Below are 20,736 nucleotides of genomic sequence, written 5' to 3'. Positions count from 1 at the left end.
ATTGTGTCCCAATGTCAGGAGGGAAGCAGGGTCATCAACTATCAGTATTTCCACTGCCTGCTTTTGCTTTCATCAGCCTGGGTATGGGCAAATTCAACACTGGGAAAATAGTATTAACTGTAAAGTAATGAGTGCAAGTTGGGTGAAAAGCAGTTTCTCCTTCCAATTATTGTGATCCCGATATCTGTAGAATAGTTTGAAACATGCTCTATAATTAGGCCATCAGAACTCTTTGGTGAAGTCAGGATGACTCCTTCGTGTACCTCCAAGTGCCCATGGGGTTTCCCCCTCCTCTCTTCATACTCTAAATTTCTGCTCCTTCCCAACAAGCATCTGAGAGATACTGTAAGAATCCACCCTAACTATTTAAGTAACATTCTATTTCCACTCAGTCAGGAATGCAAATCATGGGAGAATTGTGATTCTTATTTCATTGTTCTCTGTCACATCTCCACAAAGTACACAAGGATCATTATGATAAATGGTATTTACCTCCAAGTCAAACCTTGTTTTCAATGAATGATCAATAATATAATATTAAATTATCTTTTTGCCTTTTTAGATTTTAGTGCAGCTCCTAAAAACAGGATAAATGAAACCAAACTATCTATGTGGGAATACCAAGGTAATTATTAGAAATTTACAATGGCACCTAAGTTACCGTTATGTTGAATACCATGAGTAGTTACACAAATGCAGAATGAGTGTGCAAAGTGGTCTCTATTGTGAGAAGGTGGATGAGAACCCATAGCCTTTATGAAGGGAAAGTGCATGTATGATCCATATAAGGGAATGAATGGGACACATTGAGCCATAGAGCGGGAGCAGGGTTGGCAATGACAACCTACAGTAAATTGTCATTTCTTGTTGCTCTGATAAATTTGGCTAGCACTCATCACCTGCTTTGCTTCTCTTCCATGGTTAGATCATTTTGTGTTATGAAACATTAGAGTGGGATACTGCAAGAAAGGTTTGTTTGTGGGCTGTAGTCTAGAATGTTCAATCTCTTCAAACAACTGTAGCATTGATTAAAGTTCCTGCGCTTTGCTCTGTAAAGATCCCGGCAGCTGACGAGGGTAAACCACATTAGCCAAATTCCAGAATTCCCATTCTAGTTGATGACAAAGTAAACATGTTGTGTAACATTCAGTGGCTGTACGTTAGGTTTAGGTGGCGACAACGTCTCTCTAATGTGGTGGAGGCCCATCACACAACATACTTAGCTTTACCACTGTAGATTTCTCCCATCTGCAAATGTTGGAGGCAGAATTGCATGATGGAATGTAAGATGCTCATTCACTTACGGCCCAATGGGGAATAAGTCAATGCTGATGAAGGGTTTTCTCCATGATAGTCACGGTTCCCTTATCAGGCATCAACAAGTACAGAACGGATAGAAAAAATGGCGTGGATTTGGAGCATCAGAGATCCTTTTATTCCTCAGTATAATGTTGTTAATACGTAGAGTACTACATTTATTATCCTGTTAAAATATATTTAATAAAACAATTAAGCCCATCATGTGAAGATTAGTGTGGCAGTTGATAAAATATTTCCTATCAAAAGATATACCTTTAAAGATATTACTGATTTGTCTTCTTACAGGAGAGGGCAACATTCGATTAGTCAATGGCCACAACTCATGTCAAGGCAGGGTGGAGATTAAGCACAGAGGACATTGGGGAACAATTTGTGATGATGACTGGAGCATGGACGATGCCAAGGTTGTGTGCCGGCAGATCGGCTGTGGTACAGCGATCTCCTACACCACCAATTCCTACTTTGGATATGGAAAAGGGATGATTCTAATGGACAACGTCAACTGTGAAGGGAGTGAGTTGTCACTGTTGAGTTGTCACAGTCTGGGCTGGGGTATCCACAACTGTGGGCATCACGAAGATGCAGGGGTCATCTGTGCAGGTAATGTTTTCACCAAAAGAATCCAGGTTTTAGTCTTTTATATCACAAATGTCAATTCATCCGTCATCCTCACGTGTTTTATCTATTTCCAACACCGTTCAGTTGCACTGACACTGTATAGGTGTATGTATCGCAGGAGCACTACATATGCTACGTTCAGTGTCAGGTTCCAAGGACTAAATATATTGTAATCTAAGATTTGATGATTTCCAGCTCTTCCTGTTTTAAACCCTGCACATTCAATCCTGTTTATAATAGACACCATGGCGCAGCAGTAGAGTTGCTGCTTCCGCCCCCTTCTGCCCACCGAGTCTGCACCGACCAGCGATCACCCCGTACACTATCACTATCCTGGGGACAATTTTCAATTTTTACCAATGCCAATTAACCTGCAAACTTGTATGCCTTTGGCGTGTGGGAGGAAACCGGAGCACCTAGATAAAACCCTCACGGTCAAGGGGAAAACGTACAAATTCCATACATACAGCAGCACATGGAAATCAACCCGCAAGAGTCTGTGAAGGCACAATCAATGTCCCAGCTGAGACCTTTATTCCATGTTTAGTTCCCATCATCCTGCTGGACAGTCTGCTATAGTCTTTCGATGCAATTTGTCTGAAATATATATTTATGGTGCCACCTCTAGCATGAAAACTGCAGAGAAATAATACCACATGTGGGTGAATTGTGAAAGGAAGTGTTAACAGAAGTGCTAGCAGAAGTGCCACATTCTCCGTGGGTGAGATTTCTGCTGAAAATGGGCACAAACACTTCAAAATATTCACCAAGGGCCCAAATATTCACAGTCTTGTTGCCAAGAAGATAAAACTGTTAAAAATTGTTAAAAATAATAGAAATTAGGATTGGTGTAATGAAACCTTGTAAAACTAAATGTAAAATGGATCAAAATCAAGTCCCTTCATTTCCACATCAATGTTCAGCTGGCCCTCCCCTTCCGCTGCCCATTGTCATCACAATTACCTCACTGCTGCTGCATGTTATGTTCCACTTTAAATAAAATGAACAAAATATAGTTTCCTCCACCTCGACTTTATGAAGACCAGGTTCACTGTTTCAGACCCATGTCATAAAGTCCAACACTCAGCTACTGACTCATCTCCAGCCTAGGCTAAGCCAGCCATTTGTGGCCATGGCACTAAGTTGAAATACAGCTCAGCTCCATCCCCTACAGGATGTCATTTAGGTGGATCTCCGCCTCCATGTCATACGTGGCCCTGTCCAATTTCCAACATTGAAACCATCAGTCATGTTTTTACAGCTTTGCAGCTCAAATTGCCCAGTGTTCTCTAAATGGGCGACTCTCATCCTGTCCCCAGAACTCTAACATCCAGGCTCAGTCTTTCACTAACCTTTGCTGATATTTCCCCTTCTTCACTGACCTAAATTGGATCCCTATTCCTCATGATTAAATTAAAAATCACTGTTCACATCTTCAATGCTGTCCCCATCATGCTATCTCTTTGACTTTCATAAGCACCTTGTTTCAATCTGTAAACCAGTGTCTGAATCATTATCTCCTCGATTTACCTTATTCCAGATATCTAAATCTGCCTTTCCACATGTAAAGTATCTGAGCATGTCTTATAATTAAAAAATAATATTTCAATGCGAGTTTAACCCCTGCTGTCCGGTAATAATGTAGCAAAGCTCTCTGTTGTTCATCATTTTAACATTATATAAGCTTTCTTCTTTATTTCCTTCAAGATTCATGGACTCCCACGGCAGCTCCAGATGTTACAACCACTGGAATTTCTACATCACTCATGGGCACGGATTCTACTCCAACTACCAATCACAGTAAGGAGAGTTTGTATAAACTTACCCACTGTAGATACTGAATTTAAATCGGACAAAATGAAGTTGTCTGTGACATCCAAGCAGTGCTGTCCACCAGTTTACCCAAGCAAAGAATGAAACTGGAAAATCACCCCCGCTGCCTGAACTTGTCAGAACCATTATAGTTTACCGTCTCTGAAAGGTGATGGAGGAAATATCAGCGGTTGAACAGGCAGCTGATATTTATAGAGTTGTATTCTTGTCAAGAACCTGGATGTTGGATGTACACAAACTGTGAAAGATTGGCTTCCCCGAACACTCTGGTTTTTAGCTGAAGACATTGGGAATTTTATTTTGCCAGTTTTCTGGCAGATAGCTATCTCCCTGAGAGATACAAAAAGGCAACAGCACATTTAGAATTGGATGAGTGAAGGGTAGAGAAAAAAGGGGAGCAGCAACATTGCTGAGGGAAACTGGGATGCTCTGCATTTGGGGGAAGAATTGTGTTCTGTGTTGAGGTTATCAGGAAGAGGTTTGGGAGATCAGAGAGTTGAGTGGTAATGATGGGGGTGGAGTTTGTGGAAGATTGTAGAAGTGAAGTCTGAAAAATGGTCTTGACCTGAAACGTCACCCATTCCTTCTCTCCAGAGATGCTACCTGTCCCGCTGAGTTACTCCAGCATTTTGTGTCTATCTTTGGTTTAAACCAGCATCTGAAGTTCCTTCATACACATTGTAGAAGTATGGTTGGTTTGTGAAAGCAGTTATAGAGATAGTGTCCTTGACCCAAAAACATTTCCTGTAGTTCCAATGGAAAATGTAGCAGGTAAAAATCAAACCATGCATCCTCTGTAGAATAATGTAACCTTATCTGCCTCATGAACTCCATCTGTAAATTCCTCCCACTACCCCCCACCATTCGTAACCTTCTATCCTGCCTCATTGCATCTGTCTCAGTCATGGAACTGCAGAGAATAGTCAACACAGAAGCAGGTTTTATACTGATGGCTTTTAGTCAGAAACTGAAGGATCTTTTCAACATCCATTCTATCAAAACTAGATCATCTGTTAGAATTTCATTGTTCCGTTGCTGATACATATAGCAATTGACAATTAAACGTTCTTGACTCCTAGCACTTGACTCTTGAGTCTTAAGAAAAGCCATCCAGTTTGTTCAACGTCTCTTGGTATGTGTACCCGTCATTTCTGGAATCATCCTTGCTACTCTTGCCAGTACCCTCTCTAAGCCTCCATATCTATTTTGTTATATTGTGGCCAGAATTGTCCACTGTAAGATTAAATACAGGTTTAACATAATTTTCCATAGTTTGACAAGGCCAAGGGGAAGGAGAGGTGCAGGCTGGTCCAGGAGGAAGTGAGGGCAGTGGTTGAGGAGGAGAGGTCTACCAGAGCAGTTGGATTGAGGCAGCAGGGAGCCTGGACAAGGTGGGAGCAGGCCATGGACCGAAAAGTCACATGGACTGAGCTCTGGCAGGCTGAACCACAGCGCATCAAGTTTCTGGTCCAGGCAGTATATGATGTCCTGCCCAGTCCATCGAACCTCTTCATCTGGGGCAAAGCGGAATCTCCAGATTGCCCGCAATGCTCAGGCAAGGGGACGTTGGAGCACATCCTGAGCTGTTGCCCAAAGGCTCTTGGACAGGGCCGGTACACATGGCGTCACGACCAGGTTCTGAAACCCATTGCAGAAGCCATCAGCATGGGAATCAGCAGCTGTAGACGAGAACGCCCCACCACCCAGATGATCATCTTCGTGAAGGCCGGAGTGCAGCTGCCAAGAACCACAGCAGCCAGGAATCAGTCAGGAATCCTGGCAACTGCGCAGGACTGGCAGCTTTCTGTAGACCTGGTGAAACAGCTGAAGTTCCCACGGCACATTGCCACAACCACCCTGAGGCCCGATATCCTCCTGGTCTCAGATGCGACCAAAAATATCGTCTTGTTGGAACTGACAGTGCCGTGGGAGGACCGTCTGGAGGAGGCCCACGAGAGGAAGATGGCCAAGTATGAAGAGCTGGTCATAGACTGCCGCAAGCAAGGCTGGAAGGTAAGGTGTATGCCCATCGGGGTTGGCTGCAGAAGTTTTGCAGGGCAATCGCTCTACAAAGCCTTGAGTGCACTGGGCATCAACGGAGTGGCGAGGAGAAAGGCCATCAAGAACACCACAGAGGCAGCGGAGAAGGCCTCGAGATGGCTCTGGATCAGGAGAGGAGGTCCATGGGGAGGAGCGAATGCCACCTGAACACAAGTCGTGGTCTGATCAACCACGGCTGGGTCGCCTGGGTGAGGGTGTCTGATGTTGAAAGACCCGAAACACCCAATGACCCCAGGTTACATCACTGATGATGTGTTCAGGAGCATCTATCGATGTATTTCTATCAATCCTACTTTTCAATTCCATCCCTGTAGAATCAAACTTTAGTGTATAGTTTGGATCTTATATGGATTTTCTAACCTGTGCCTTATCTTTAGGCATTTTAGTGTATTTTAGTTCAGGACTCGTTTCTCAATTCCATCTCGTTTTGCATCTTCAAACAAAAGATATATCTAGTCTTTCTACTAAAACGTATTACCTCACAATCATTTGTGTTGAACTTCATTTGCTATTGATGTGTCCATGTTAATTATTAATTTTTCCTCTAATTTGTTGTTTCTTTTCAATTCGGACTATCACTTCACCATCTCCCCACTACTCTACTGCTAGGTCTCAGCCAAGTATGTTTCATCTATGAGGTTAGAAAGCATACATTTGATCGCTGAATCTATTCATTAGTATAAACTATAAACAGTGGTTATCCCAGCACTAATCTTTGAGGATGAGAAGAACACAAGAGCAGGAGTAGGCTCCGAGTCCCCTTGTCTGCCCCACAATTCAATATAATCATGGCAAATCTGTGCAGGTCTAATCCCCTCTTCTGTGCCTTCTTCTCATCACCCTCAATTCCAATATTAGATATTTCAAATATTTATCTATCTCCACCTTAAATAAATACAATGATCTGGCCTCTGCCTTCCTCAGGAAATGAGAAATCCAAAGATTCACTAACATCAGAGACAATACATTTCCATCCACCTCAGTTTTAAATGACTGTCCTCCTATTTTACAACGATGTCTCTTTTCATGACTGCCCCAGCAACGTAAACTCAGTGATTCCACCACTTTCTTCTGTCTGCTATAGCCATGCTTTGCTCCCATCCTGAAGCCGACGAACAATACTGCTATTGTCCCTTGACTCTAAATTTCTTAACCTTATTCATCGGTATACTCTGGGACACCTTATCAAAGACTTTTATGAAGATCAAAATACTCCAAACCTTTCTTCATATATGATTGCCAGTTGGTTTGGGTTTGGATTAGATTTTTTTTTCAACGATTCTACTTCGAACCCAAACCCAGCCCATCTTATTTTGCGGATTACAGTTATCCCAGATACTGGGAAACTGACCATCTGGGCAAAGTACATGATGAAACAGTTCAGACCAGGGAATCTAGTGAGCATCTGAGGAGAAATCTAGAAATTTATGATGAAAGAACATGATAATGCCAAAGAGGTATTTGCAAGGTCCACGATTGACGATCATTCCTTATATTTGGTTACAGATGATATGAAACAATCTTTTGAACAGATTACAACAACAAAGCGAACAACATCTCAAAGGGGTAAGCTTAATTAGTTTTCATTCAATTAAGCTTTAATGGTGTTTGGTAAATAATCAATTATGAATTCAATCCAAGCTATTATCTATCTATCTATCTATCTATCTATCTATCTATCTATCTATCTATCTATCTATCTATCTATCTATCTATCTATCTATCTATCTATCTATCTAATCTAATATTATATAAAGGTCTGTGGCTGCCGCCTGCCGTCCGTCCGGCTGCCGGCTGCCTTTCTTCCTTTTGATTCGTTCCATCGTGTGATGTCACAATGCCCAATGTTCACATATGTCCAATCGGAATGGATCCATTTACATATGCCTTTGCAGGAGCCCCAGCCCATGGTGAACGTTCCATTGTGTGATGTCACAATGCCCAATGCTCAAAGACATTCTTGCCATAGAGGGAGTACAGAGAAGGTTCACCAGACTGATTCCTGAGATGTCAGGACTTTCATATGAAGAAAGACTGGACAGACTCGGCTTGTACTCGCTAGATTTTAGAAGATTGAGGGGGGGATCTTATAGAAACCGATGTTGGGGAAGTCCAGAACAAGGGGTCACAGTTTAAGGATAAGGGGGAAATCTTCTAGGACCGAGATGAGAAAAATATTTTTCACACAGAGAGTGGTGAATCTCTGGAATTCACTGCCACAGAATTCACTGCCACAGCACCCCTCTCTCTCCCCTCTCTCTCCCCCTCCCTTCCCTCCCCTCTCTCCCCCCACCCCTTCCCCCTACCCCTCTGACCCTCCCCACTCTTCCACCTCTCCCCCCTCCCACTATCCCTCCCCACTCTTTCCCCCCTCTCCCCCCCACCTCTCTCCCCCTCCCTCCACACTCTTCCCCCTCCCTCCACACTCTTACCCATCCCTCCCCCCCACATCTCTCTCCCCTCCCCATCCCTCTCTCCTCCCTCTCTTCCACTTCACTTCTCTCCCCCCTTCCCCCTCCACTCTCCCTCCCCACTCTTTCCCCTCTCTCCACCCACCCCCTCCCCTTCCCTCCCTCCTCCCCTCCCTCCCCATACCCCCCCTCACCCACATCTCTCTCCCCATCCCCCTCTCTCACCCCCTACCCCGCTCTCCTTTCCCTCCCAAATCTGTCCCGTTTCCTCCTCCTCCTCTCCCCTCCCTCCCCTCTTCTCACCCTCCCTCCCCCCACCTGTGTGTTTGGGGGGTGGTTAATGTGAGTGTGATGCCTCAGCCCCCCCCCCCCCCCGCAAACGCCGTTGGGGAAACAGACCCAACGGGTCTGCACTTGGTCTAGTTATTATATAAAAGTCTGTGGCTGCCGCCTGCCGTCCGCCCGGCTGCCTGTCTGCCTTTTGATTCATTTCCATCGTGTGATGTCACAGTGCCCAATGCTCGCAGATGTCCAATCACAATGCCCAATGCTCGCAGATGTCCAATCGGAATGGATCCATTTACATGTACGGCTGCCGGCTGCATTTCTTCCTTTGATTCACTGCAACTCCGAAACCAGACGCAGAATCGCCGACATCTTTTCCATTTCGGTAGAGATTTCACTTTTCTTTCTAAGTATCCGCTCCTCATTACATTTCGTCGTGTTTAAGTACACGTTTTTAATCAAATCCTTCTCCCCCCCCAATAATTCAAAAATAAACTGGCTTCTCACCCATAGAATCAGCACCAGCACCAGCCCCAGCCCCAGCCCCAGCCCCTGGTGAACGTTCCATCGTGTGATATCACAATGCCCGATGCTCACAGATGTCCAATCGGAATGGATCATTTACATATGCCTTTGCAGGAGCACCAGCACCTGGTGAATGTTCCATCGTGTGATGTCACAATGCCCAATGCTCAAAGACATCGTTGCCATAGAGGGAGTACACAGAAGGTTCACCAGACTGATTCCTGGGATGTCAGGACTTTCATATGAAGAAAGACTGGATAGACTCGGCTTGTACACGCTAGAATTTAGAAGATTGAGGGCGGATCTTATAGAAACGTACAAAATTCTTAAGGGGTTGGACAGGCTAGATGCAGGAAGATTGTTCCAGATGTTGGGGAAGTCCAGAACAAGGGGTCACAGTTTAAGGATAAGGGGTAAATCTTTTATGACCGAGATGAGAAAAACATTTTTCACACAGATAGTGGTGAATCTCTGGAATTCACTGGCACAGAAGGTAGTTGAGGCCAGTTCATTGGCTATATTTAAGAGGGAGTTAGATGTGCCCCTTGTGGCTAAAGGGATCAGGGAGTATGGAGAGAAGGCAGGTACAGGATACTGAGTTGAATGATCAGCCATGATCATATTGAATGGTTGTGCAGCCTCAAAGGGCCGAATGGCCTACTCCTGCACTTAATTTCTATGTTTCTATGTTTCCCTCTCTCCACCCCTCTCCCTCTCCCACCCATCCCTCTCTCCCCACCCCCCTTCCCTCTCTACCCCACCCCCTTCCCTCTCTCCACCCGCCCCCTTCCTCCTACCCCTCTGTCCCTCTTCCATCACTCCCCCTACCCCTCTCCTCCTCCCTCCCCACTATTCCACCTCTCCCCCTTTCTCCCCCCACCCCTCTCCCCCTCCCTCCCTCCTCCCCTCCCTCCCCATCCCCCCCTCCCTCACATCTCTCTCCCCATCCCCCTCTCTCACCCCCTACTCCGCTCTCCTTTCCCTCCCAAATCTGTCCCGTTTCCTCCTCCTCCTCCTCCTCCTCTCCGCTCCCTCCCTCTTCTCATCCCCCTCCCCCCACCTGTGTGTTTGGGGGGTGGTTAATGTGAGTGTGATGCCGCAGCCCCCCCCCCCGCATACGCCGTTGGGGATACAGACCCAACGGGTCTGCACTTGGTCTAGTATATATTTAAAAATACAAGAAAACATTGTGCAGTTTCAAAATACCATATATGCTCTGCCTAACTCTAGTCAAACTCTGTTCAATTTTCCATGAAAAGGATAACATAAATGCTTCCTAACTCTAGAAATAAGTTGAGCAATATTATGAAATATCCATCATCTTCAGCGTTTAGTTTAGTTCAGAGATACAACGTGGAAACAGGCCCTGTGACCCACCGAGTGCATGCTGACCAGCGATCCCTGCACACTAACATTATCCTACACACACTGGGGACAATTTACAATTTTATCAAGCCAATTAGCCTACAAACCTGTACGTCTTTGGAGTGTGGTAGGAAACCGGAGCACCCGGAGAAAACCCACGTAAGTCTCAGAGAGAACATATAAACTCCATACAGACAACACGCATGGTCAGAATCGAACCGAGGTCTCTGGCACTGTAAAGCAGCAACTCAATCGCTGTGCCACCGTGCCGCCCTTATCTGCACCATTTGGTTCATCTGTACCCCCATCCATGTCACAGTGTCTCAAGTGAAGAGAGATCAAATCCAAAATCAACTTTCAGTTCTCGAGCGAGATTTGGTATCGTTTAAACAAACACATTCTTTACAGAGGAGCCCAAATCTGAACCTTAAACTTCACCTGCACCATTTACTGCCATCCGTGTAACACCACAGTCAGCTCACCCAGCTGGAAAAACTAGTATTAAACTGTTGCACACAGTCCTTGGGTAAGTGCCAGAAGGGATATTAGATCTGATAGTAATGGGGCCAGTTGGCCGCTCCGCTATAGGATCTTTGGTTGGCAGGACAGCAACAACCAACTCACCAGCCTAATCACCTGGATTCTGCCAGTGAGAGACTTGATCAGCAGACAATGAGAAGGCTGATCTCCCACACCTGTAACAAAGAGGCGGCCAGTTGTTGGTAATGTTACAATATGGATGCTAATCACCAGGGCTACGGCAACAAGCACACCGGGGATCAGCAGCCAGATGCTTGATCACCAGGCTTGTAGCATCCAGGGAACCAATTGCCCATGTGGTAGCAGTGAGCAGACCAATTGCCAGGACTGTGTGATTGAGATGTCTGTTCATTAGTCTGCCGCAAAGAGGGATTAGCCATAATGCTGCTTGGGGAGGTACTTTGTGCTCTGTGCTCTGTGCAAAGGGTTTCCTCAAAAATACTGCTAGAGGAACATGAGTGGGAAGTGATCTCTTAAAGCACTCTAAAGAACCTTATTAGTATCATCAGATAGTACGTTGCTTATTGGGAACACATATAACATGGTTTCAACAACTCTAACAGTCGAACTAATCCCTAGTTGCAATCAGCCCCTTTACTAAATTGTTATATCCTTTAGTCTTAGTTTAGTTTAGAGATACAGTATGGAAACAGGCCCCTTGGCCCACCGAGTCGACGCCAATCAACAATCACCCATACACTATATACTAGGGGCAATTTCACAGAGGCCAATTAGAATCCTAGAAACGTGTATAACTTTGGAATGTGGGAGGAAACCGGAGCATCCAGAGAGAATTGATACAGTCACAGGGAGAACGTGCAAACTCTGTTCAGACAGCACCCATAGTCAGGATCAAACCCTGTGTCTCTAGTGGTGTAAGGCAGCAACTCTACCACTGAGCCACGATGCTTCCCTAACCTGTGCCTGTTTTCTGCTTGTATGTCATTTTGAGTTGGCCGTGAGGTAGGGTCTCACCTTCTCCTTGCCTGCAGTAAAGGGACATAGATTGCTTGTTAAACAATTTAAAAGTACCATGTGTATCATAAATGAAGGTAGAAAATGTAATAACTGTGTTAATATTTTTCCAGCCAGATCCATTCGTCTGATGAATGGTAACAACAGCTGTCAAGGCAGAGTGGAGATATTTTACGGCAATAATTGGGGAACCGTGTGTGACGATGACTGGAATATCATAAACGTGGCAGTGGTTTGCAGGCAGCTGGGATGCGGTGGTGCCATCACGGCGAAAGAACTAAGTTACTTTGGATATGGCAGTGGACCTATATTGTTGGATAATGTGAACTGCAAAGGCACAGAATCCTCCCTGTCTGAATGCTTTAACCTTGGATGGGGAAAACACAACTGTAGACACCATGAGGATGCAGGCGCTATTTGTGTAGGTAAGATCAACATCAACCGCAATGGAGTTTGATGCAGAAGATAACTGTTTGAATGTTATTTGTACCATGTAATGTCAGTATATATTCGGCAACCAGACAGCATCACTCTGAATGGACAGAAAATCTGCTATGTTGGTGTTTGAGACTGTGTTTGAACAGAACACAATGCGGCTACTCTGCAAAACTGGGGCAATAGAGTATCTGGAATAGCACGGAGGCACAGCTGGTAGACCTACTGCCTCACAACGCCAGAGACCCGGGTTTGATCCTGACCTCCGGTGCTGTCTGTGTGGAGTTTGCACATTCAACATGTGACCGCATGGGTTCCCTACGGGTGCTCCGGTTTCCTCCCACATCCCAAAGGCATGCAGGTTTGTAGGTTCATTGGCCTCTTTATACTTTGCCCCTAGAGTGTATGGAGTGGATGCAAAAGTGAGATAACATGGAACTACTATGAATGGGTGATCGATGGTCAGCATGGACTCGATGGGTGGAAGGGCCTGTCTCCATGCTGTAGCTTTAAATCAATCAATCAATCAATCAAAAATTGTGCCATGGTTATTTTTGTATATTCACTTGGATGAGCCTCATTTTACTTTCTAATCTTCAAAGTGACTTTTCCAATAGTGCTGCACTCCATTGATGATATTATGTTGTCGACTCTCTTAATTGTCACCTAAAACTTCCAACTCAGGCAAGAGATTGGTTTAACTGAGTCAAAAATACCAAATATGCTTCATACATAAAGTTTGGGAAGAAATCTGAACCTGACAGATTAGGAAACAGAATAGACAAAAGAACACATAGTGCTGGAGTAACCCAGCAGGTCTTGCAGCATCTCTGGAGAACATGGCTAGATGGCATTTCATGTCAGTCTGCATTTGATTTCGCCGATGTATAAGAGCCCACATCTTGAACAATGGATACAGTAGATGAGTTTGGAGGAGGTGCAAGTGAACCTCTGCTTAACCTTAAGGGACTGTTGGGGTCCCTGGACAGAGTCGAGGAAGGAGGTATAGCGACAGGTGTTGCATATTCTGCGGTTGCAGGGGAAGGCACCTGGGGAGGGGATGGTTTGGGTGGGAAGGGATGAGTTAACTTGGGAGTTGCGGAGGGAACGGTCTCTGCAGAAGGCAGAAAGGGGTGGAGGGAAAATGTGGCTAGTGTTGGGATCCCGTTGGAGGTGGCGGAAATTTCGGAGGATAATGCGTTGTACGCGCCAGCTGATGGGGTGGAAGATAAGGACTAGGGGGACTCTGTCTCTATAGGCTCGGCGATTGTTTCACTGAACAACTCTGCTCAGTCCACCTACGCCTACCTGATCTTCTGGTTGCTCAGCACTTTAATTCCCCCTCACATTCCCTATCTGACCTTTCTGTCCTGGGCCTCCTCCATTGTCAGAGTGAGGCCCAGCACAAATTGGAGGAACAGCACCTCATATTTCGTTTGGGTAGCTTACACCCCAGCGGTATGAACATTGACTTCTCCAACTTCAAATAGCCTTTGTTTTCCCTCTCTCTCCCTCCGCTCCCCCTTCCCAGTTCTCCCACCATTCTTGCTGTCTCTGATTACATTCTATCTCTGTCCCGCTCACTCCCCTGACATCAGTCTGAAGAAGTGTCTCGACCCGAATCGCTATCCATTCCATCTCTCCAGAGATGCTGCCTGTCCCGCTGAGTTACTGCAGCATTTTGTGTCTGCAGACATCAATGTAACGAGATAGAGTTTGGGGATAGGGCCAGCGTACTCCTGGACAGGAAATGTTCAACGTACCCTATAAGGTGGCAGGCATATATTTTTAAATGTTTAATACTTTAATGTTTAGAAAGTTTAGAAAGATTTTTTTGTTGTCCTAGGCTTTCCATTGCAAAAAACAAGCGCACTCAAAACCATAAGATTTATTTCCATTTCAATATTCCTGATGAATAAGCATAACTATTTTAACAGCAATTAAGAAAGCCAAAATTATGTGCTTCTAAGACTGCCTGCTCTTGCATTCTTATTTTAGAATATAAAGCTCATGAGGCAAGTGGTTCTGGTAAACAAGCACCAATAATGACCACGATGAGAACAACAGAAGCATTAAGGGTGCCTGAAGGTAGGTGCTCTAAAGCCAACTTTAACAAATATTCTGAACTATATGAATGTACAATAGGCTTTTGAGACCATGGGGATGTAGATGCAATTTGGCCACGGTTTGAATAAGGTGAAAAACATTTCAGCATTGACTTGAATTTTGTGCCAAGTTGGTTATTTTCACTGAATTATTGATGACAACAATTCCTCCGCTGTGTGCCTCTATTGATCATGCTTTAACTCTGCCTCCAGTGTGGACTGCATTCTTACTGAAAACCCATATTGTAGCTTGAAAACCATAAGCATATTTTTCGATACATTTTTTACACATTTGCATGCTGCACATATCTTAGGGTTGTTAAGCCACTACTTTTATTCACATGCCTTTTATTTAAAGCTTTAAAGTTTATGCACAGACTTAATGGAATGTTATTCATGAATTTTAGTCCATTTTTTTGAAATGTTACAGGGTAAATGAGCCACAAGAGGAGGAAATGTCATCAGTTGGGGGAGCAATATGGTACTAGGTTTTTGAGCTTTAGTTTCGTCAGTGCAGTCCATCCATGAGGATGAACACTTCATAGATAGAACATTTCAGGAGGTGACCGCACAAGTGGAATGAGAGATTTGTAACATTGTTGTAAGGAGAGTGGGGGAGGGGACGAGGAGCAGATTGTTGTTTAATGTTATTTAAACAGATAGAGGGAGAGGAGGGGGTAGGGCGGGGAGAGGGGTTATGGAAGGAGGGAGGGAGTGACTGATGGTAGGGGAAAGGAGAGGGAGGGAGGGGAGGAGAGGGGAAAGAAGAGGGACCGTGAAGAGGAGGGGGAGGGAGTGCTGGAGGATGAGGGGAAATGAGCCACGCCTGCGCAATTGGGGGCTATGGGTGAGTGGTGGAATATTAAAGGTTAACAGAAAATTTGTCCCCTAATCTGCTGAGACACAGCCCACAGTGCCAGTGTGTCAATCACCAGACGATTTGCAGAGGTAGTTGACTAGCTCTCACTTCCTTCATTCTCCTCTAACTCAGCTCAGCCTGAGCAGTGTCTGTTCGCGATGGAGAAGTGTCCTAAATCAGGGCATATCTCAGAGCTCCTGGGGGTGAAGTGTGAGATCCTGAGCAGCGCATTTCTGCTTCCATGGGAGCACAGCCTGATTCTGAATGTCAAGTCTCTGTTTTTGCAGAGGAGTGCGCTGCTGACAAGCATCATCTCTCTGTCCTGGAATACTCCTAACTGCTGATGTGTAGCATCTATCTCTTTGCTCTTGGAGAACAGCAAACAGTTAAATGAGAACAATGAGTGCATTATCCAATTTTCTTTTGGATGTAGCAAAATATCAATATATTAATGAGGCCTGGATTTGCTGCAGCAGCATGTTTTCCCCCAACCCCTTCATCTCAAATTTGAAGTCCTATTTACTGCACAAATGCACCAACTTTGATATTTATGGAGATTATTGATTGGCTTCTGCAAAGCTAGTGCAAACGGTTCTGCATTTTGTGCCAATTACAATTAAAGACTTAGATACTCCTATCATCAGATGGTGTGCAGATTTAGCTAGCTATAACTATCCTGGAAATGTTTGGCCTGCCTCCAGTTAAGATACAGGATTATCTCTTGGTATCATTAGGCTTGATTCTTTTTTCCGTTGCCCTTCAGAGTCGCAGATCCGACTTGTGGATGGACGGAACCGCTGTGAAGGCCGAGTGGAGATCTTCCTGACATCGCAGTGGGGGACAGTGTGCGATGACGCCTGGGACATAAGGGCTGCTAGAGTGGTCTGTAGGCAGCTAGGCTGTGGCAACCCTCTGGCCGCTAAGGTGGAGGCGTATTTCGGGCAAGGCACTGGCATCATTCACCTCGACAATTTAAAATGCAGTGGGAACGAGAGTTTGCTCACCCAGTGCTCACACATCGGCTGGGATGTCCACAACTGCGACCACAGGGAAGATGCGAGTGTGATGTGCTCCCTATGAACAATCTCACAACAAGTGCCCGCCCCTAGTTGTTGGAAAGGGGGCACGCTGAATATATGTAAATCTATAAATGTGTAAATAGCTCAGAACTACCAAACCAAAATTCCCATATAATGTGCACTTTATATATTTTAATTACTATCTCCTGTCACAGATTTAATTCCCAAATTATGAAAAGCAACCATTTGCCTCCCCAACAAGGCTTGTGCTATTGAGGGAAGCCCATATGGAAAAAGCAACTGAGAGCCCATATGAGCTTTCAGAAGGGGATGGGTCAAAGGCATAGCCCTTGACACACCTTTTTAATTTGAGAATGAAGTTAGCTCTAACTCTGGGAGAAAAAAATGGTAGAGTAATTCAGGAAATCAGGAACTCTCATCCACATATAGCTCAATTAATTCAACATTTCAAAACTGGGATGGATTGCTTTGTTGACAAGGCCAAGATTATTATAGATTAGATGGGGGTACTTATGCTGCCTGAGTTACTCCAGCATATTGTGTACCTCTGGGGTACGACACAGACTGACTACAGTCTAAGTGAGTGCTTCCTGCTGCTGTATTCCTGAGCTAATGAACAGCTTGTTTTGCAGCAAGCTTCAGGCATTGTTGAAAATCATAAACAGCAAATGTTGGAAATCTGAACTAAAAAAAAGAAAGTGCTAGAAACTCTCTGACTCAGGCAGCAGCTACAGAGAGAAGCAGTTAGTGTTTCAGAGGGAAGAGAAGATAAGAATCTTCGAACAAAAGCATTAACCATGCTTCTTTTCCTTCAGATGCTACCTGACTTGGTGAGTGTTTTGATTTTTGCTATTGGTTGAGACCTTTCCCTCCAATGCTGCATCGTAAAACCAATTGCATGCATCAACAGCAAGATGACATGAAACGTACCTTAACCACCAGAGTTGGGAGAATTAATAGCATTGGAGGAGGGAGTGTCAGTTAAAAATGGCTAGTATTGCACTCAAACAGTTTAATATTACTTTTAGCTCATTCATCTGAAAGATGCACCAATGGCTATGGATGGAGATAATCACCAAACAGATCTCAGATGCTTTAATGATCTGTAACTAAGGTAAAAGTGTGAAAGAGTTCCCATCATTGTCCTGTTGGATGTAAGGGAGTGAAGATCAGGTTGTGTACCTGCTATACTCACTGCTCCAGCCCATTGAAGAGGCGTAAGTAACTAGGTCCATTGAATGTAACTGCCCGACCTCAGCTGGTGCCTGTAGGTTATTACCCCAAAATGAGTCAGCACCTCTGGCTCTGGTCTGTTCCACAAGGGGTGATAGAAAGAGCTTGACTTCTGATGCAATCTGTTACTTTTGATTCTGTTTTCTCAAATGCTGGGAAACTTCCATTCAGCTCTGCAACTTCCAGTAGACCCTGCAACAATCATTAAACTGCAATTTCAGTAAACACTGCAACAACTGGTTATCTAAAGTTGGTTATCAAAAAATGCAGCAGGCTCTTGATTAGCTGTGCAAGTGGACTTGGAAATGGGTAATGCACTGTTCCAAAAGTGCAAGCCAAGAGAGAGAGAGAGGAAGTGGAGGACTATTGTTAATCAAGGAAAGTATCCAAGTGGTATTGAGTCATGATGTCGAGGCAGTGGATAATGATGTGGAATCAGTTTCAGTTGAAATTATGAATGGCAGGGGGAAGAAGATATGGATGGGTTTAGTGAATGGCCCCAAAATGTGACCTTTTGATTGGGCGGAGCATAAAAATGAAAATATCTTGGGCACATTTGAATAAAACTGCAATCGGCATGGGAGATTTTAATCTCTATTGATTGGGCCAAACTGCCAAGGATATCAGAGAAGAAGAATATGTGGAGCGTGTTATGGATTACTTCTTAGAACTGTATGTTATGGATCCTATCCTAGAACAGGATATATTAGATTTGGTCATGATTAGTGAGGAAGGATTAATAAGAGATCTTGTGGTTTAAGATCCCCTTGCAGGTAGTGATCACAAGGTGATAGTGTTCCATATGCAGTTTGACCGTGACGTCCACAGAGCCAAAACCATTGTCTTCGGGTCGGGTACTTTTCGGCGCCGCTGTTTCGGCACCTCCGTTTATAATATCTGTACTCATCAGAACCTTAACCCTAACCCTAACTTCTGTAAATACCTCCAGATAAATAAAAGTGTTCCATGCGTCACAATACTCCGGGATGGTGAATTCCAGAGATTCATCACCCTCTGCAAGAAGTTCTTATGCCAAGGATATTGCAAGTGAGATCAGCTTTATGTTAACAAGTTTGGAAATTGGTTTCCACTGGCCCACCGCTGTGGCACCCTAACCCTAACCCTAACCCTAACCCTAACCCTAACCCTAACCCTAACTCTAACACCCCAAAACGGAGGCGCCAATAAGGGCTCAATAAGGGCAGTTAAAATGGCGTGAGGGTGGTGATGAACTGAGAAATAAGCTAAGAAACAGGCCAGTAGACGAATAATGACATATATTCAGTCCATAACAATCAACAGGAATTGATTCTAATTAAAAAGGATTCTATGAGAAAGAGGCACAATCTGTGGTTAGAAAGGAAGTCAAGGAAAATATTACATTGAAAAGTAGGGCATGTAAATTAGCAGTGGCGAGTGGAAGGCCAGAGAGAAGTCCTGGGAATTTTTCAGGATCCAGCAATTAAACCCAAAAATTAAAAAGATGATACGAAAGAGAAAAACTGATTTTGAGAGAAAACTTTCAGATAATATCAAACCAAACAATAAGAGTTTCTATGAATATATAAATCAGAAGAAGGAAGCTGAGAGAGGTGTGGGACCTCGAGAGAATGAGGCTGGTGAATTATAATAGAAAACAAATATATGTTACATCTCTTTCTTGCATCAGTCTGCACTGTGGAGGATACTGCAAATATCCCTCACATAACAGATGGGCTTCTTTCAAATAACAGGGAGCTACTTGTAAATTTCCAAATGACAAGAGATAAAGTATTAGAGAAATGCAGTGGGCTCGAGGCAGATAAATCTGGTATCCAATGCACCTAAGAAGTTTAAATGGAGCTGCAGAGCTGGTGAATATCTGAAGAAGGGTCTCGACCCGAAACATCACCCATTCCTTCTCTCCAGAGATGCTGCCTGTCCCGCTGAGTTACTCCAACATTTTGTGTCTACCTTTGAGATGGTGGATACAATGTTTGAAATTTTTCAAAATTCATTAAATTCTAGAGATTGGAAAACAGTGAATGTAACTTCCATGTTCAAAATGAGAGGAAAGCAGAAGCAGGGAACTACAGCGTTAGTTTGACATCTGTTTTTGGCCATTTACTGTAAGGTTATAAAGTTTGCTGATGATACGAAAATAGATGGCAAGGCATGTTGTGATGGAACATAGATAGATTGAGTGACAGGTGAAAACCTGGTAAATGGAGTTTAATGTGGGTGAGCGTGAGGCCATCTAAGTGGAATCAAAAGGTGGATTATTATCTCATTGGTGAGAGACAGCCCATGAATGAAGTTCAGAGGGACTTAGATGTCCTGGTGCATGAATCACAGAAAGTTAGCAGACAGGTGCAAGTAGTTAATAAGGCAAACGCATTGCAAAGGAGTAGTGTTTAAGAATAGGGAGGTTATGGCACAGTTATACAGGATGATGGTGAGGCTGCTCCTGGAATACTGTAGGTCTTGGGGAACTGGCACAGAAACTAAGTTGGGATCAGCATGGACCAGGCCATGATCATATTGGATGGCAAGGCAGGCTTGATGGGGCTTGTGGCCTACTCCTGCTCCTATCTCCTTGTGTTCTTATAAACGGATCAATGAATCACAAAAGGACATTGCTTTCCTTTTCTCCAAATGCCCTCATTTCACAACTTTTCAATCCCTTTGGGATGACGATAGGAGAGGGAAGATGTGTCTGGTGATAGGATCTCTCATTAAAGATGGCAAAAATTACAAGGGATAATCTGGCTTGAAGAGATGCTCAATGTACCTGGATTGCAGGCCATCTTTGGAGATTGATAGATTTTGTAGTTTAGTTTAGTTTAGAGATACAATGTGTAAATAGGCCCTTCAGCACCACCATGTCCGCACCGACCAATGATCACCCATACACACTAGGGACAATTTACAGAAGCCAATTAACCTGCATGTCTTTGGAATGTGGGAGAAAACCAGATCACCTGGAAAAAACCCATGCAGTCACAGGGAGAACGTCCAATCTCCGTACAGACAGCACCTGTAGTCAGGATCAAATCCAGGTCACTGGCTCTGTAAGGTAGCAACCTTAACCCACAATGCCATGGGGGTTCTAGGAAGAGAAATGGTCAGGTTGTGTGACAGGATGTAGGATG

The 20,736-nt window shown here is 44.3% G+C and overlaps 1 protein-coding gene across 2 annotated transcripts in view; it reads left to right on the top strand.

The window, feature by feature from the left end:
- ssc4d (scavenger receptor cysteine rich family member with 4 domains) overlaps positions 1 to 20,503 on the top strand; it is a 62,915-nt gene extending 42,412 nt beyond the window's left edge. For both annotated transcript variants that reach the window (XM_033045968.1, XM_033045967.1), the window contains 7 exons: positions 563 to 625; positions 1,606 to 1,920; positions 3,646 to 3,738; positions 7,339 to 7,398; positions 12,047 to 12,358; positions 14,367 to 14,456; positions 16,096 to 20,503. In XM_033045968.1, coding sequence (XP_032901859.1) covers positions 563 to 625; positions 1,606 to 1,920; positions 3,646 to 3,738; positions 7,339 to 7,398; positions 12,047 to 12,358; positions 14,367 to 14,456; positions 16,096 to 16,412 — 1,250 coding nt within the window. In that variant the 3' untranslated portion in view covers positions 16,413 to 20,503. The remainder of the gene's footprint in view (positions 1 to 562; positions 626 to 1,605; positions 1,921 to 3,645; positions 3,739 to 7,338; positions 7,399 to 12,046; positions 12,359 to 14,366; positions 14,457 to 16,095) is intronic.
- Positions 20,504 to 20,736: the final 233 nt, after the last annotated feature.

The sequence above is a fragment of the Amblyraja radiata genome, chromosome 28, assembly GCF_010909765.2.
Source record: "Amblyraja radiata isolate CabotCenter1 chromosome 28, sAmbRad1.1.pri, whole genome shotgun sequence".
Classification (NCBI taxonomy): Eukaryota; Metazoa; Chordata; class Chondrichthyes; order Rajiformes; family Rajidae; genus Amblyraja; species Amblyraja radiata.
This window is presented reverse-complemented; position numbering and strand designations above follow the sequence as displayed.